The sequence below is a fragment of the Saccopteryx bilineata genome, chromosome 5, assembly GCF_036850765.1.
Source record: "Saccopteryx bilineata isolate mSacBil1 chromosome 5, mSacBil1_pri_phased_curated, whole genome shotgun sequence".
Classification (NCBI taxonomy): domain Eukaryota; kingdom Metazoa; phylum Chordata; class Mammalia; order Chiroptera; family Emballonuridae; genus Saccopteryx; species Saccopteryx bilineata.
In genome coordinates, this window is record NC_089494.1 from 266,192,304 (window position 1) to 266,204,542 (window position 12,239).

Below are 12,239 nucleotides of genomic sequence, written 5' to 3' on the forward strand. Positions count from 1 at the left end.
TGCGCCAAGCAGCAGAGCATGAAGTTACATAGGGTAAAACCTGATAGAACTGTGACGAGCAATTGGTAAATGCACAATGATAGCTGCAGGCTTTAACTCTCTTCTTTCACTAATTCATAGATCGGCAGGCAGAAAATCATCAAGAAAATAGTAGGAATAAACAACACTGGATAGCATGGCTTTGTGAGGACGACTTCATCCAGCCACAGAAGACCACACATTCTCCTCATTCATGTGAGAACTCACCCAAATAGACCATGTCCCAGCCACAAAACACATCTCAGCAAAGTTGAAAGAATAAAAATCATTCTTTTTCATACCACAGTGGAATTCAACCAAAAAAAGTAACATAAACAGAGCTGGAAAATTCTGAAGTAGATTCAAGAACAGGTTTCTACACCCCATGTGAGTCAAAGAAGAAGACTCAAAAGAAATTTATAAACACTTAGAATTAAATGAAAATGAAATAAAACTTATCAAAAGTTGTGGGACACAATGAAAGCCAGGGTTGGGGGGGAAGTTTACTGCATCACATGCACATGTGACAAGACAAAAAAATAGCCAAACCTAATCATGTAATCTTAGCAAACTAGAAAAATAAGACCTATTTAAACCTAAAGCAACTGGAAAAAAAATAAATGATAAATATTAACAACTCAGTGCCACCTAACCTGATAATTTAGATAAAATAGAATAGATAAAATTAATTTTTCAATACCTTGAACATGAGAAATAGAATAATTGGAACAAAACTATAATGACTGAAGACATTGGACCAATAATTAATAACCTTCCAAAAAGAAAGAATCACGCCTGATGAGTTCATTGGTGAATTCTACCAAACAGTGAGGAAAGAAATGATGCCAAGTGATCACAGTCTCTTCCAGATCACAGAAACCGAAGAACCCACATCACTTTTTGAGGTCAGCATGACCCTAATACCAAAGCCAGAAAAAGACATTGCAAGAACAAAAACTACAGACCAAAATCTCTCATACACACACATATAAAAATCCTTTTGTGTATGTGTGTGTGACAGAGACAGAGAGAGTCAGAGAGAGGGACAGACAGACAGGAAGGGAGAGAGATGAGAAGCATCAATTCTTCGTTGCAGCACCTTAGTTGTTCATTGATTGCTTTCTCATATGTGCCTTGACCAGGGGCTACAGCAGACCAAGTGACCCCTTGCTCGAGCCAGCGACCTTGGGCTCAAGCTTGTGAGGCTTGCTCAAACCAGATGAGCCCGTGCTCAAGCTGGCGAACTTGTAGTCTTGAACCTGGGTCCTCCGCATCCCAGTCTGATCCTCTATCTACTGCGCCACTGCCTGGTCAGGCCAGATGCAAAAATTCTTAACAAAATTGTGACAAAACCAATTCAATAATATATAGAAATAATTATACTTCACGACTGATTACTATTAACCTGCCTATTCTTCCCAACTAGATGTACAGATTTAATGCAGTTTTAATGAAACTATCAGCAAACTACTTTGTGGATGTGGACAAAATTATTCTCAAGGGTACATGAAAATGCAAACAAACAGAACACACAGATTAGCAAGCAGAGCACTGCAAGAAAAAAATATAGTGGGAAGATTGATATTCCCAGCTTCAACACTGGTGATCAAGATAAGATGGTGTTGGTGAAAACAGACACATTACATAATAAAACAGCATAAAACGGCCCAGAAACAATATCACAGACACGGGGACAGTGTGATGGGTGTAGTGGTGATCAGTAGTGGAAGGACCTCCTGTTCATTCGTGTGGCTGTGACAACATCAATCCACGTGCACAATAGTGTATCCAGACCCAGCCCTAACACCTCCCGCTGGAGTGTACAACACAAAGCCATAGCGCTTCTACAGGACAGCACGGGAAAATCAAGGTGACTTGGGTTTGTTTGGTGATGCAACATTCAACTATAATCCTTGAAGGGAAAGTTCAGAACTTGGACTTTATTATAATTAAAAACTTCTGTTCAGCCTGACCAGGCGGTGGCGCAGTGGATAGAGCGTCGGACTGGGATGCAGAGGACCCAGGTTCGAGACCCCAAGGTTGCCAGCTTGAGCGTGGGCTCATCCAGTTTGAGCAAAAGGGTCACCAACTTGGTTGGACCCAAGGTCGCTGGCTCGAGCAAGGGGTTACTCGGTCTGCTGAAGGCCCACGGTCAAGGCACATATGAGAAAGCAATCAATGAACAACTAAGGTGTTGCAACGCGCAATGAAAACTAATGATTGATGCTTCTCATCTCTCTCCGTTCCTGTCTGTCTGTCCTTGTCTATCCCTCTCTCTGACTCACTCTCTGTCTCTGTAAAAACAACAACAACAACAACAAAAAACCCAAAAAACAAAAAACTTCTGTTCTTCTAAACACACTATTAGGAGAATAAAAACACAAGCTACATCCTCGGACAAAATATTTACAGAACACATGTTTGATAAAGGACTTACATCCAAAAATTTACCCAAAACTCTTAAAAGTAAACAATGAAAAAACCCCAGAAACCCTAATTTAAAAATGGGCAACAGATACCTCACCAGAGAATAACATATGCAAATGGTAAATAAGTATCCGAGAAGATGCTTAGCATCATCTGTCATTAGGGAATTGTAAAGTAGAACAATAATGAGATACAGCTGCCAGAAGGACTAGACTCCAAACAAGTGACAACACCAAGAGCTGCGAGGACGCAGAGAGACGGGAACGGTGTTCCTGGTCGATGGGACCGCAGAATGACAGGGTGGCAGCTGCTCACAAGGTCAGGCACCGTCACCCCACCGTATCCAGCAGGCACGCTCCCGGGTAGTTATTTACTCAACTGACTTGGAAACTTAGGTCCGCACAAATGTTTATAACAGCTTTATTCATAAACGGCCCCAAAGTGGAAACAACCAAGGTGTCCTTCAGTGTAGCCCATCCAGACAATGAAATATTATCCAGCACAAAAAAGAGTCATGAACTGTCAAGCCAGGAAGAGAAGAGGAGGGACCTAAAATGCACATGACTGACTGACCAGCCGACGGGAAAAGGCTGCACTCCGCGTGGCTCCCGCGATTGGCATCCTGGGCAAGGCGGCACTATGGACCAGGCGTCCCCAGACTGTTTACACAGGGGGCCAGGTCACTGTCCCTCAGACCGCTGGAGGGCCGGACTATAAAAAAAACTATGAACAAATCCCTATGCACACTGCACATATCTTATTTTAAAGTAAAAAAACAAAGAGGGAATAAATACAATATTTAAAATAAAGAACAAGTAAATTTAAATCAACAAACTGACCAGTATTTCAATGGGAACTATGCTCCTCTCACTGACCACCAATGAAAGAGGTGCCCCTTCCGGAAGTGCAGCAGGGCTGGATAAATGGCCTCAGGGGGCCTGACCTGTGGTGGCACAGTGGAATAAAGTGTCAACCTGGAACGCTGAGATCACCTGTTCGGTACCCTGGGCTTGCCTGGTCAAGGCACATATGGGAGTTGATGCTTCCTGCTCCTCCCCTTTCTCTCTCTCCTCTCTGAAAATTGAATAAATAAAATCTTTTTAAAAAAATGGCCTCGCCCTGGCCGGTTGGCTCAGCGGTAGAGCGTCGGCCTAGCGTGCGGAGGACCCGGGTTCGATTCCCGGCCAGGGCACATAGGAGAAGCGCCCATTTGCTTCTCCACCCCTCCGCTGCACTTTCCTCTCTGTCTCTCTCTTCCCCTCCCGCAGCCAAGGCTCCATTGGAGCAAAGATGGCCCGGGCGCTGGGGATGGCTCTGTGGCCTCTGCCCCAGGCGCTAGAGTGGCTCTGGTTGCGGCAGAGCGACGCCCCGGAGGGGCAGAGCATCGCCCCCTGGTGGACAGAGCGTCGCCCCCTGGTGGGCGTGCCGGGTGGATCCCGGTCGGGCGCATGCGGGAGTCTGTCTGACTGTCTCTCCCTGTTTCCAGCTTCAGAAAAATGCAAAAAAAAAAAAAAAAAAAAAAAAAAGGCCTCAGGGGGCCGCATGTGGCCTGCGGGCACAGCCGTAGTTTGGGGGCCCCTGCTATGGACACAGGGAGAGAAAAGACCAGTGGTTGCCGAGGGCAAGTGAAGTGGGGGTGTGACTGGGTGGAGCACAGAAGTTTAGGGCAGTGAAGTTATTCTTTATGATGCTGTAATCGTGAAGATACTTCAGAAGGCATTTGTCAAGACCTACAGAAATGTACGGCACAAAGAACGAACCTTAATGTATGCAAATTAAAAGCATCATTTAGTAGGTTGGCAGAGTCCAACAGAGGACATGAACTGTGGCGCAGGGACCGAACTATCGAAATGCAAGGCCCCTCTCTGAAGGGGCTGGAGGAGGAGATGCTGACCTCGGCCACCAGAGTGAGCAGAGTTGGCAACACCCAAGGCAAAGAAGCAAAAGAATCTGTTCATGAGCCCTGCACCCCAGTTCCCTGGGGGACATCAGCCAACAGCTCTGACGCGCTGTACACACAGACTGGAATCGAACCAGACACACGGGTGGCACGTGACAGTGAGATCTGCACACAGCAAGGGAGGGGACGGCAGCGAGAGCTCGTGTTGAACTCAGTGTGGACGCAGCGGCTCTGTGCACAGCAGGACACGTCCGTGCGCGCGAACTACCTGCTCACACCTCCCCTTGCCGGATGAAGGGACAGGGCCTGGAAGCTACAACAGCTCAGGAGCAGTGAGCACACCCCTCTCCAGGGAAAGGAACCAAGGCTCCTTGAAAAATGGCTGACTCTACCACGGGCGGGCGTGAAATGCAGAAAGGGGCCCGGAGCGTCTGCTGGCCCCTGGAAGTCAGGACGCCAAACAACAGCTACCAAACAAAAGCAACCCCCCTCCTGCAGGAGTGGGGTCAGCGGGGAGTGAGGGTCAAGGGCACAGGAAGCACAGTCGGAACAAGCTGAGCCACCCCATTCGTCACTGTGCTGGGTTATAACCGAAGTCACTTAACCCTGAGTCCAGACTGATGGAAACAGATAATTACACAAGTCAACAAACAGTGTGGGTCTTAGCAACCCCGTCTGAGCAGCATGCTGCACCCCGTAGCCAAATGCAGCCCTGGCCATGTTGCTCGACCTCATGGCCCTTCCGTTGACCCTGAGCCCGGCCTCACACCCGAGGCCCCTGCTGTCAACCCCCACACTCAACCCCCAGTGGCCCACTGGCTTCCAGTGGCTGGGTGGCCTCAGGCCCTGACCACAACCTTTTCTCGGCCCAGGACCCCCCAACCCTCCCCACCAAGTGTCCTCCCCGCCTCTTCTGCTTGGACTGCACGTGAACACCAGGACGCTGGACCTCGTCCCCCCAGGGCTGAGGTCTCACGTGAACACCAGGACGCTGGACCTCGTCCCTCCAGGGCTGAGGTCCTAGCCCCACATGGTCCTGACCCTGGGAGGTGTCTCTCCTGGAGGGTTTTATCACAAGTGGCCATCGCAGGAACAGCCTGTAGCTAGGAGACCCTCCTGCCCAGGCTGCTCCTTTTAAAGCCCCTGAGTCCAAAGGAATCCCCCAAAGTCAACCTTCTCTGCACACACAGAGACAAGCCCAGGCACCTTCCATCACTTTGGACAGGTTTACAGCGTGCGGTCAGGATGCAGACGACACCCAGACAGAGCAGAAACGGGCGTGGCATGGAGTGGCCTGTCACCCTCCGTGTCCTCTGTGGCTCGGCTGTGGCATGGGCAGCTTCTTCAGCCCTAGCCCCACAGAGACTTCTGTCCCCTCTCACACTCTCTATTTATTCAGGCCTCACACGGGCAGGGGACATGAAGGGGACCGACCTGGAGGGCCCATCAGCTCTACACCCTTTCCCACAACACAAGGCCCTACCCTGCTCCCTCTGGCCTCCACACCCCATGCTCTGGGGGCCGCAGATGTTGTCCGTGTCCCGAGTGGCCGGGGCCAAACCACCAGGGATCTCGGCCTGCAAGGTGTTCCCATCATCAGTCCACAATTCTCCCAGAGAGGGTTTGGGGCAGCTTGCAGGCATGGCAGTGCCCTCAGTATGTGCAGGTGTTCACACCCACCCCAGGGAAGGGGCTTAGACCCCAGTGCTCGGGCATGGCATACATCAGCTCTCTGCACACACGGCGTCACAGCCACAACACAGATGCCGCCAGCCTGAGAACCTGCCCAGGTGAACACAGCCCCGCCCACTGTCCAGAGAGAGCGGGGCGGGGGGGGGGGGAACTGGACACCCTCCCTGCGGGGCCAGCGCGGGCGGGTACCTGGCCTCGGCGTGTCTCACAGTTGTGCAGGTAGCTCAAGTGGTAGATCTTCAGGTTCAAGGCCCCGAAGTTCAAGTACTTCAGGAAAACCTGGAACAGAAGTTGCAACAACAGGAGTTACAGGCTGGTTTTCAGGCGGCCCCCTGCGGTGCGCCTGCTGGCCTCGGCACGGCGGTGAGGATGACACACGGTGCTCGCTGGTGAGGATGACACACGGTGCTCGCGGATGTGCCTGAAGCTGTGCACAGACAGACGGACGGACATTGGTGGCCACACCCCCCTGGCGCAGGGCAGGGAGGCCCTAGACACTCACGTCTTCATCCTCACTGGTGAAGCACGGGCCGTCCAGCTTGTTCAGGGCCATGATGACGGCCACCACGTCCTTGCCGTTCATGATGGGCGTGGCCAGGATGTTCCTGGTCACGTAGTCGGTCAGCTCGTCAGCGAAGGAGCTGAAGTGGGAATCCTACGAGGCGACAGGAGAAAAGACGGAGGCTGTGGCTCTGCAGACCTGGGGTCGGGGTACCTCCGCTGAGGCCTCCAGGCCAGGGCTACCCGGGGGCCCCTCCCCCGGCATCAGGAGCCCAGGGACCACACGAGGACAAGGCCACCGGCCTATCTGTCCTTGGATGCCAGCCTGGCTCAGTCTCTGTTGCCCCACCTTGGAGTCAATGTCCTGCGGAGTCCTCAGGACACCTCCCAGCTTGCACCCCACCTGGGTCCACCACAACTGTTCCCTGGGGGCCTCTCCCCAAACCCCTCCTGCCCCAGGCTTCAGCTCTTCCCGCCTTCAGCCACCTGGGCCGGCCCCATGTGCTCCTCCCCAGAACAGAAGTGGGAGCTGAAAGAAGGGTAAGCTCCAGTCTGATGGGTGGTGTGTTCATGGGGCAGCCAGTAAGTGGGGGGGGGGGTCAAAGGTCCCTTGTAACCTCAGGACCTGTCCACAGCCCCTGTGGGTCTCCAGGGCCTGTGCTCCAGCTGGCGTCCGTCCCTTGGGGCTCACTGCCTCAGGATGACAACTTTGTGCACCTCTGCCCCAGGGTGGGCCCCACCACTCAGAGTGGCTGCTCAGGGCCACTCCCTGGTTGAGGGCCATGGAGGGGTTCCCAGCTTCTCTCTCCACAGGGAAGAGGTCAGCAAGCCCTAATTTGGTCCCAGTTCAAAACCAGGCTCCCCCACCCCAGGTGACTTGGACTCTGCCCTTCAGAGTGGATGCGACCCTGGCCCTCTGTGTTCCGAGCACTGACATGTTTTTACCTGAGGTCAAAGTGATGTGGTGTAGCGGCAAGACGTTTTAGGGCCTGCATTACTTTGGGTGGGTGAGGGGGGGTCGGAGATGACCACAGAGCCAGGACCAGGGTATGGTCCTGCCCAGGGGCTGGTGGCCATAGCTGAGCCACATCCTGTGTATGACCTCCCACCCAGCTGCTTTGCATCCGCCTGCATGAGTCCAGGAGCTGCAGGTGAGTGCTGACATCACCGTGCTGCAGGGACTCCACCCCACAGTGGCCCCACGGTGGCATGCACTGGCACACACCTCGCTCCAGAAACACCCCCAGCTGCTCCTGCCCTCTGAGCAGGGTGTGGTGCCTTCGGTGGGACGAGGCTCTGCCTGTCTCCTCTCTGTAGAACCACCTGGAAGCCACATCTGGCCATGCTTAGGGATTTTTGATGCACTTAATGGAAATTGGCTCTTCTGTGGGTTTGGACTCTGGTCTCTGATCCACTGCATCGGAGATGAGCCAAACCCCGTGTGGCCCCAAGGATGAGGCCAATGCTGTGCCCTGCCCCACGAGGACTCTCCCAGTGTAGCTGGGCAGCTGGGGGAAGACATCTGAGGGAGGCTGGAGGGGCTCAGGGACATAGCCCTTAAGGCGGGGGACATGGCCTGAGCCGAAGACGGAAACAGACCCTCAGAGCAGCATGAGGCACCCACAGCACAGGCTTGGGGGACAGGCGGAAGACACACCCCTGGGGCCGAGGGAACCAGACACCGTGGGGAAAGGAGGCAGGCTCCCCGCTATTGAACTCCTCTGTTTTCAGGAAATTCATGTCCCTGCTATTCCGATTCTTGGGTGACCCGTTTCTTAAAAAGGAAGTGAAGATGAGGTTAATCCCAGAGATTACTCTATTCAGGTCGCAGGTTGGGGACCAGTTTAGAACAGACAGGTTTAAGAGGATTGCAACCCGGCTGTTTCCTTTCCAGGTGCCGTTGGTCTGGGGTTCCGCGCACACGTCCGTTTGTCTCCAGGGACAAGCAGACAGCAGCTGCTCGGGGGCTGAGCACCTCTGGACTCCCTTTCACGGGAGTGGAAGAGGCTGAGCCAGACTATGGCTCCTCAGAGGCGTGGAGAAGGCAGCCAGGTGGTGGCTTCTTCCTGCTCCGCCCATTGCCGCGGACCTAAGGGCCCTGCCTCCCCCCACGTCCCACAGGTGCATCAGACTTGTGCCTGCGTCCCAGACAAGATCACCCCCAGTCCCACTACTCTCCTACACCCACAGCCCCGCCCCCTGGAAGCAGCTCTCTCCCAGCGTGGTCCTCACCCAGTGCCTTCCCACCTATCAGCACTTGTCCCCACTGGGACCTCGTAGCTCCCGCACTGCCGTCCACCTTTCTGCCCCCACAGCCTGTCTCCCTGCCGTGTACACTAAGACCTCTTCCTGCTCAAGCCCGTCCAGGGAGCCTCAGGCCCAGGGGGCAGCCTGAGCTGTAAGGGATTTCTTCCTCCCTGTAAACTCCCTTCACCTGCACCCCAGCCACCTTCCCACGCACCCCCCCACGGCCATGGCTGCCCTGGGGCCTGCGGGGCCCTCATGGCCCCTGCGAAGCGCAGCCCAGAGCCCACCTCGGTCACGTCCTTCACGTTCACCACCTTCTTCGTCTGAGCCACGTGGCCCACGACCCCGATGTCCAGCGGGAAGACGATCTCGGAGTCGGGGGGCACCAAGCAGTCCTCCAGGACGCTGTCCGGCCGCACGCTGAAGAGGCGCGTGGCGAGCTCGGCCACGCCGTTGCGCTGGCGGTACATGAAGAGGCTGCAGCAGTCGGCGTGCAGGATGGAGCAGAGGCGGCTCAGGATCTTGAAGAGCACGCGCTCCATGTTCACATTCTCCTGCATGTCCTTCACCAGCTCGAACAGAGCCACACTCTCCTCCACCTGGCACAGCTCCCGGAAGCTGCTGCAGCCCGCCGGGAGCCCGTCCTCGCAGGCCCGGGCCACATTCTCGGGGCTCAGCTTCTTCCCAAAGTACCGGTCCACAAAGCCGGGGTTCTGGTCCAGGTACTGCCTCACCTGCTCCTCACTGAGGCTCATGGTCTCCGGCTGTCTGTCTGTCCTGGGAAAGCTGCCGGTCCCCAGGCGCACATGGGCTCCCCGCAAACACTGTCATCAGCAAAGCCTTTCTTAGTGATGATTAGTCCTGAGAGGACACCAGCTGACTCGCCCACGCCTGCCCCCTGGCCTTCGAGCCTTCACTTCCTGCCTCCCCTGGAAAAATGGGGGCTTCTGGTGACAGCTCAGGGGTTCCTGTCTGTGGCAGGGGTCAGGTGCTTGCTTCCCGTGGGGGGGGTGGCCCTTTGTACCTGGCCCCCCAGGTCTCCTTGGTGCCCAGACCTGGGATCAGGTGTGCTGGGCGGGTGCTGTGGCACCAGCTCTGCCTTGGGGAGATGCACCCCAGTTCCAGGCAAGGATAGGGGCTCTTCTGAGGGCACAGGAGGCCAGCGGATACAGCTTGGACCCCAACCCCACAAAGGGAGTTAGGGACAAGGGAGAAATGTGCCCCTTTCTCGGGCTTGGAAGTAGGAGGGCCTCACAACACTTTCCCTGTCTCACCTGGGGCATTCAGTCCTCCAGGTGAGGGGTCTGCACAGGACAATCGGTCACCGGGCACACAACAGCGCTTCTTTGTTAAAACAAGGGCCCTTAGGTCAGCTGTCTGGTCGAACCCCACCACCTGTCACTCCTCTGCTTAATTCCTACTTACTGTGCACCTCTGTTTGTCCACAACCACATCGTTGTGTTTTACAAATGAAATTGTTCCTGAACACCCAAGCCTGAGACAGGGATCCATGCGCATGGACGACAGGACAGGCCCCTCTTGCCACGGCCTCAATCCATCTGCCCTGGGCATTACCAGGGGTTCGCTTCTCTGCGAGCCGTGGTGTGGAAAAAGTGGTTGAAGTAAAAAAGGACAACTCACCACCTGTCTGTGTCACACTCCTGCTGCAGGAGTGCCCTTCACAGGAAAGAGCGAGGAAGTGTGTACGGGCGTAGGTGTGCTGGGTGTGCATGTGTATGCCCACGGACTGCTGGGAGGCTGAGGGTAGGAGCTCTGTCGATGGTGTGAACCGACGTGCCATAGCTCAGCAGAGCCCGGCAGCACTGGGCATTCAGGACTTGCCTTCCGAAGCAGCAGCCGTGAACAGTGCAGAGGGGCGGCAGACGGATCTGAGCCCCTCACAGACACGGGCCTCAGCGGAAGGAAACAGGCCACAGTTGCTTTCTCTTCTTTGTGTAGCCTGTGTCTGTGCTGTGACCATAATTTTCACCTGGACACGGGGTTTGTGTGTGATTCTGACCTGTACTGAGCTTGGCTGGTAAAATTGTGTGTGTGTGTATGTGAGTGTGTGCACATGGGGCCCGGGGGCGCCTCTTGTGCTTGGACAAGTTTTCTCAGCACAGGCTCTGTCCCAGGGACCTCTGGGGAGCTCTGGGCCCTGCAGCTGTGACAGCCACAATGGGCCCAGCTGGCTGGTCGCAGGCGCGGGTGCTGTGACGTTCCTGCCTCCGCTGAGTCATCAGCCCGTTCCTTTCAGGGATCTGCTCCAAGGTCCCCCACTTTTCCTAAAAATAGTAGATTCTGACTGGGGGGTGGGTCCGGGGGGGGCACTGTGCTTGGATCTGGGATCTGCAGTCACTGCGCTCTGAATTCAGCCCTCAAATAGCCTCCAGAGCATTTCCAGGGCTTTGCTTCCAGGCGCCTGGTGTCCAGACCCGGGAGTGTGGGACAAGTGACGATGCACCGTCACGTGGAGTGGCCAGGGAACTGGGCCTGTGGAGGGCACTTCCCAGCTCCTCGTCCTCTGCTCGCCTCCGCCCTGAGGCCCACTCTGGGTGCTGCAGCCCACCCTCCAGACCCTGACAGCCACCCACCTCTGTTCTCTCCATCCTCTCCAGATGGCCGAGGAAAACAGCATGAAGCGCAAGGGGGTTGCAGCAGGGGGAACCCGTAGGCTGGGCTCACAAAGACGGTGAGTTCACGGGCATGTCACCCTTGTGGCTGACAGAAGTCTATAGAAGGAATGGCCTTGTGTGCCGGCTGGTGGCCTTGCTAACTCTGCCCGCCACTGGCTGGCACTGGAAGGAGCCCACACTGACCTGGCCCTCAGCTGACACAATCCAGGGAAAGGGGTTAAACTCTGTCAGGCTCACAGAATTCTAATGGTTCTGCCTCACTCAGTCAAAAAGGACCAATGCTTGGATCGCCAGCCAGGTAGTGCTCACCCTCCATGAGGGGAGCTGACAGGGTGTATGGGGTGCTTGGGGGGGCAGGGAAGCAGGAACAAACCCTCTCAGTTCCCCAAGGGTCAATTAACTTCTACCTTTTGTTTGTTTGTTTTTAACCTGGAATCTGGCAACATGACCTCATTTGTAAATAAAGTCCCTGCAGATGTAACCAATGTGAGATGAGGTTATTTGGGATCATACTAGGTCCTAATCCCAGACTGGTGTCTTCACAAGAAAAGACAGAGAGGACTAGACCATTCAGGATTGAAGGCAGAGATGGAGTGATGGGTCTAAAAGCCAAGGGACTCCAAGCAGCAGTCACCACGGGAGCTGGAGAGAGGCCAGGACCCAATTCCCCCTCAGGTCCCGGAGGAAGCCAGGGAACCCAGCCTCTGAGCTGCCTCCAGGGAGAGAAATAGCACATTTAAGTCCCCACTTTCAGTCTGTGGGTAGGTTGCCCTCGGAGACCAGTGTGGACAACGAGTGGGTCAGGTTCGCCTCTGGAC

General features: G+C 54.8%; 1 protein-coding gene across 1 annotated transcript in view; it reads right to left on the reverse strand.

Moving 5' to 3' along the window:
- The window catches only part of PDE6B (phosphodiesterase 6B), a 28,015-nt gene extending 18,289 nt beyond the window's left edge, over positions 1-9,726 (reverse strand). Inside the window, exons 1-3 of the mRNA XM_066280987.1 lie at positions 9,073-9,726; positions 6,540-6,692; positions 6,227-6,316 (exon numbers count right to left, since the gene is read on the reverse strand). Of these exons, the coding sequence (XP_066137084.1) occupies positions 6,227-6,316; positions 6,540-6,692; positions 9,073-9,540 (711 nt within the window). The 5' untranslated portion in view covers positions 9,541-9,726. The remainder of the gene's footprint in view (positions 1-6,226; positions 6,317-6,539; positions 6,693-9,072) is intronic.
- Positions 9,727-12,239: the final 2,513 nt, after the last annotated feature.